We start from the raw sequence: 5,503 nt of genomic DNA on the forward strand, positions 1-5,503 counted from the left end.
CACTGTTCTCTCAGAATGCTCTCAGCCCCACCTACCTCACAAGGTGCCTGTTGTGGGGAGAGGAGGGAGTTGTGATTGTAAGCCACTTTGAGACTCCCTAAAGTAGAGAAAAGCAGGGCATAAGAATCAACTCTTCTTCTAACCACTACACTGGCTTTTGTGGGGTGGCTGCTGTTGAACAGTGGCTTGCAGCCAGTCCTGGGTTAGTCACACAGGTCATGTGGTAGCAAGTTGCCATGTGGTTGCTGCCATGCCTGGCCCTGTTTGGTGGAACGTGGTTTTAGTGTGGTCATCCAACTTTTCTCCAAGTAAAGGACTTGACTCCCAATTACTGAATGTGGTAAGACTCCCACAGAGTTACTTTAAGCCAGACGTTGGGAAGCTGGCATCGCTTCATCAAGCCCATCCATCACATTAAGAATTTACTGAAGGAATTACTAAATAAAGATTCTTGCTAAATGGCAACCAGACTTTGAAAAGCTGGCATCACTGGGTCAAGTTTAACAATCTTGTTGAATAAATTAAATGAAAAAGTTTTAATTGGATTTTGAATAAATGTGCAATTGTTACTGTTTTGAATGTTATTGTCTTCCTTAGTGGGTCGTGCAAACAGCTATTCAGAATAACGCTTTTTTATATGGTTGGGGGCACAGGGGATGAGTTTATGGAACCAAGGGGGTGGTGGCCTGAAAAAGTATGGTGACTATGGTTCAGTTATTTTGGAGGGGTTTAACCCCAGTGGGTTTTTAATAAGGATTTCAGATTTTTCGGCAAACCTGGGGCTTTTCTCAGGATTGCAGAAAGATGTGTCGTCTGTTCATGGCTCTAGCATCTGGTTCCAGCCTCTGGATTTAGGTATCCACAGATTTTGCCACTACATGAAATTATCTGTACATCTTTTTAAATCTTTTTTTTTCCTTTGCAGATGGCAAAGTGGATTCCGTCACTGGTAAGAGCCGAAGTTCAAGATCCTTAAATAGACCCGAAGTGTGGGTTCGTCCCAAGCACCCACAAAGTGGTTTGTGGCATAAACTGAAAACATGGTTCAAGAAGATGGTGATGTGGCATCCAGATCCATTTTTGCCTGGGATTATGTTTTGTGGGAAGTTCGTCTGAAACTAGTGGTCGCAGGCTTTTTCATCTACCTGGGAGTGTTTCTTCTCTCACACTACCTGTCTTCAAGGATATGCATCACTTACCGTGCTTTGCCGGCAAAAGAGAAAGTCTTCTGGAATCTGGCTGCCACACGAGGTGTGTTTGGCATTCAGAGCTGCGTTGCCGGCTTATGGGCCTTGCTTCTAGATCCAGTTTTTCAGGCTGACAAAGTGTATTCCCAGCAGGACTGGAGCTGGTTCAACTGCCTAATAGCCTCTGGGTTCTTTTTGCTTGAAAATGTAGCTGTTCATGTGTCTAATGTTGTTTTCAGGACATTTGATTTATTTTTAGTTGTTCATCATTTGCTGGCCTTTGGTGGCTTTTTTGGTCTGGTGACCAACACACAGTCTGGACATTATATACCCTTGATGGGAATGCTACTTGAGATGAGCACGCCTTTCACCTGTATATCCTGGATGCTTTTAAAGGTGAGATGTTATTGATGCATATTTGGAACAGCCAAGCTAAGCAAAGAACATTTTTTTTTGAGTAATTCAGATCCTTAATTCAAATACAACTTGGGGGGTTCTGTGGGCTGCAGCAAGAAGGGGACATAGGGAAATCCCGCTGCTGGCTTAACAGAAGCAGGGGCTAAATGGATGGTGGGCAGATCCAGCACAGGTCATGTGTCAGGAACTAATCATTAGAATGCTAAGGATGTTTCCTCAACCAAGTGTTCAGTCTGTGGGCCAGTATGATGTAATCATTAAAATGCAGGATTAGGACACAGGCTGCAATCCCTGCTCATCCACAAAGCTCACAGAGTAATGTTGGGGCGGTTATTCCTTTTCAGAAGAAGAAGTTGGTTTTTATATGCCGACTTTCTCTACCACTTAAGGGAGACTCAAACCGGCTTACAATCACCTTCCCTTCCCCTCCCCACAACAGACACCCTGTGGGGTAGGTGGGGCTAAGAGAGTGTGACTAGCCCAAGGTCACCCAGCGGGCTTCGTGTGTAAGAGTGGGGGAACAAATCTAGTTCACCAGGTTAGTCTCTGCTGCTCATGTGGAGGAGCGGGGAATCAAACCCGGTTCTCTAGATCAGAGTCCACCGCTCCAAACCACCGCTCTTAACCACTACACCATGCTGGCTCTCAGCCTGCCTTACCTCACAGAGTTGCTGTAAGACAATATGGAAGAAGAAGAAAAGTTGGTTTTTATATGCTGACTTTCTCTACCTTTTAAGGAGAATCAAACCAGTTTACAATCTCCTTCCCTTCCTCTCCCCACAACCGACACCTTGTGAGGTGGGTGGGGCTGAGAGAGTTCTGAAAGAACTGTGACTAGCCCAAGAGCACCCAGCAGGTTGCATATGGGGGAGTGGGAAAACAAACCCAGCTCACCAGATTAGAGTTAACCGCTCATGTGGAGGAGTGGGGAATCAAACCCAGTTCTCCACATTAGAATCCACTGCTCTTAACCACTACACCATGCTGGGAACGTGGTGGGAACGATATGCACTACCTTGGGCTCCTTGAAAATTATAGAAAGTTTGTATGCTACCTTTCCAGAGACCTGCTTGAGACCGTTTAGAACTAAAACAAGGCCATTAAAAACAAGCAAAGGCATATAAACAGCATGAAAGAAGGAATGAACAGCCTAAATGATATTAATAAAAAGCCTTTAGGCCAGAAGCAGAGCATAAAAGAGGTAAAAAGGAGAATATCCGTCAGTTAGAAGCCTAAGTAAAAAGAAATATTTTGGCCAGGCATCTAAAAGAAAGTGAGGTAGATGCCAGATGAACGTCAAGGGGAAGGGTATTCAAAGGTGAAGTACCACCACTGAAAAAACCTGGATTACCTCTGGAGGGTGGGGCACAGGGACCAGGGCTTGAGAAGGTGGTCTTAACTGGTAGGCTAGACATCGCGGGTCCTTAAAGTCCTTAAAGTACTCCGGGTCCATGCCACTCAAGGCCTTAAAGGTAAGAAGCAGCACTTTGAATTGTGACCTAAAACAGATGGAAAGCCCGTCTTTCAGTACAGGGATGATATAGTTCCTGAACCCAGCTCTTGACAATAACAGGGCTGCTGCATTTTGGACCAGCTGAAGGTTCTGAATAGTTTTCAAAAGCAGCCCCACATAAAACAGGTTATTGTACTCTAAGCTGAAGGTGATCAGAGCATGGATCACTGTGGCCAAATGATACTTTTCGAGGAAGGGTTGTAGTGGTGCATCAGCCAAAACTGACCAAAAGGCACACCATACTACAAAGGAGAGCTGAGCCTTCATAGCCTCAAGCTATGAACCTGCTCCTTTAGGGGGAGTACAGCTTCCTCCAGAAAAGACAGACTGCAGTCCTCAAGTGACTTTGTCATTGACGAACAGTACTTTGCACTTGTCTGGACTGAGCTTCAGTTTATTGGCCCTCATCCATCCCATCACCTTCTCCAGGCAACTCTTAGGGTTAAAAAAATAAATAGAAACATACAATACTTACTTGTCAAATATCTCTGCATGTTTTCTAATTTACAGTTCAAAGCTGTGACTGTTTACTGGAAAGGAAAACCTTCTGAGTTCAGTGAACTTACTTCCTGAAAGTATATGTGGGATTGTGGTCTGTGCTGATTAAATCTGTAGGCTGCATTTTTCAGTTCCGTTAGCTGATGTATTCTAAATGTTTTGGCCTTCAGTGCATGGGTTGAATAATAACCATTATGTTACTTCCTTCCATCCCTGTCTAGTATCTTATGAACATCATGCAGAAGTAATCCCTGATGATTTCAGTGGAACTTGCATGTAACATTCCAATCTAAGGAAGTGTCCACTCTGTGAATCTTCCTTTTCCTGAGTGTTCTTACAGTACAGTTTTTATGCAATAGCTGTTGGCTATAGTAGAATATTACCAGTATGAGAACATAATGAAAATGTTAAAAGCCTTGCATTGGATCCCACCAGCTTTTCTCTGTTTTTACACATGCCTGCATTTTATTGAAGTCTCAGACTAACATAATCCAGTTTATCTAGGATACTTCAATGTTTTTAAGGACTGTAGCATATGACAGGAAGAAAATCGAATATGTTGAATAGAAGTTGATCTTGTTTAGGCCAAGGGATTGTTTGAAGTTATATGTCATTGCTAAGAGTTGGAGATATTGAAGAATGTAGAAGCTTGGCCACGTTGCTGGAACACTGAGAGAAATTCTACATCTTCTCCTGTCCTAGCTCTCTTTTTTAATCTAAATGGTCAGGCTGAAAGTAGCCTTTGGTGTAGTATCCTTAGTCTCCCAGTGCCTTGGTTTTAGAAACCAAGCAAAAGCAATCTCTAAGATATGTGTCCTAGTGTTAACTGATAGTAACTCAATCCGTTTTTTAAATTTTCTGTGAGAAGTGTCTTTATCTGTGTTATTTGACTCAAGGGCCATGGTCCTAGCCCAAACACATTCCTTTCGGGTTGGGTGTATCCCTTTCAGCCTTAAACATGTCAAAAGCCTCCTGACTTAACCCCCAGGAAGTTTAGGACTCAAGGATTCATACTGCCAGAGTCTGACCTGGCAAGTTTTTCCTATGTCATTATAATAACCCAATGTATTTGTATGCTTGAAAATAGTGCATTCTGTTGGTTCTAACTTTTTTTTTTTTTTTTTTTTTTGTTCTCTAGGTTGGCTGGGCTAACACTTTCTTTTGGAAGGCAAACCAGTGGGTAATGATTCACATGTTTCATTGCCGCATGATCCTTACTTACCACATGTGGTGGGTGTGCATTTCCAATTGGAACGCTGTGCAAGAAAACTTGGGACGCCTACATTTTGCAGTTGTATTCACAGGGTTAAGTGCTGTGACAATTGTACTTAACCCTTACTGGACATACAAGAAGACCAAGCAGCTTGTCTGTCCCGTTGACTGGAATTTTACCAATAGAACTATGAAAAATGGTTCCTCCAAAAAACTAAACGGAAAACCACTGCAGACAAAAGAGCTATGATGCTGAATTTGGGTGTCTTTTCTACACAGTAGTGAACCGTGGGCTAGACAGCTAGGACCACGAAGCTTTATTTTTTGGTTTTAAGAGATCTAAAACTTATTTATTTCTGGTTTCTTCTAATCAGTATTCTTAATCAAATTAATGGCATTGCTGCCTGAATTAGGTATCTGTGTTACTGACAAATCCTGAACTTCAGAAATATCTGAGTATGTCTCGGTAAATATAGAAAACTCCAGTGAATGCAGGAGAACAGATTGACCAGCCATTTCTAGAACTGTCCAGTTGAGCACCTTGGCCAGGTGGCCGACCAGGAAACCATTCTGTCTCATTGCCACTTTAAAGGTTTTCCAGTGATGGTGGACGTTTCTGGTTTGTGCCCCATGCATTGAACGTTTGTCCATATTTTCTAGAGTCTTAATTCTTTCA

The 5,503-nt window shown here is 42.8% G+C and overlaps 1 protein-coding gene across 1 annotated transcript; it reads left to right on the top strand.

Annotated features, from left to right (window-relative positions):
• Positions 1-981: 981 nt before the first annotated feature.
• Positions 982-5,077, top strand: CLN8 (CLN8 transmembrane ER and ERGIC protein). The gene is made up of 2 exons (XM_056856665.1): positions 982-1,583; positions 4,754-5,077. Exons 1-2 carry the CDS (start codon positions 1,041-1,043, stop codon positions 5,075-5,077), a joined length of 867 nt encoding a protein of 288 aa, XP_056712643.1. The 5' UTR covers positions 982-1,040.
• The last annotated feature ends 426 nt before the right edge of the window (positions 5,078-5,503 follow it).

This window comes from Euleptes europaea, chromosome 10 (assembly GCF_029931775.1).
Source record: "Euleptes europaea isolate rEulEur1 chromosome 10, rEulEur1.hap1, whole genome shotgun sequence".
In the NCBI taxonomy this organism is placed as follows: domain Eukaryota; kingdom Metazoa; phylum Chordata; class Lepidosauria; order Squamata; family Sphaerodactylidae; genus Euleptes; species Euleptes europaea.

Excerpts from the sequence above, each read along its gene's own strand:
- CLN8 (XM_056856665.1), top strand. The coding sequence starts at position 1,041 with ATGGTTCAAGAAGATGGTGATGTGGCATCCAGATCCATTTTTGCCTGG. Across the intron at positions 1,584-4,753 it reads TATCCTGGATGCTTTTAAAG|GTTGGCTGGGCTAACACTTT; the intron begins GTGAGATGTTAT and ends TTTGTTCTCTAG.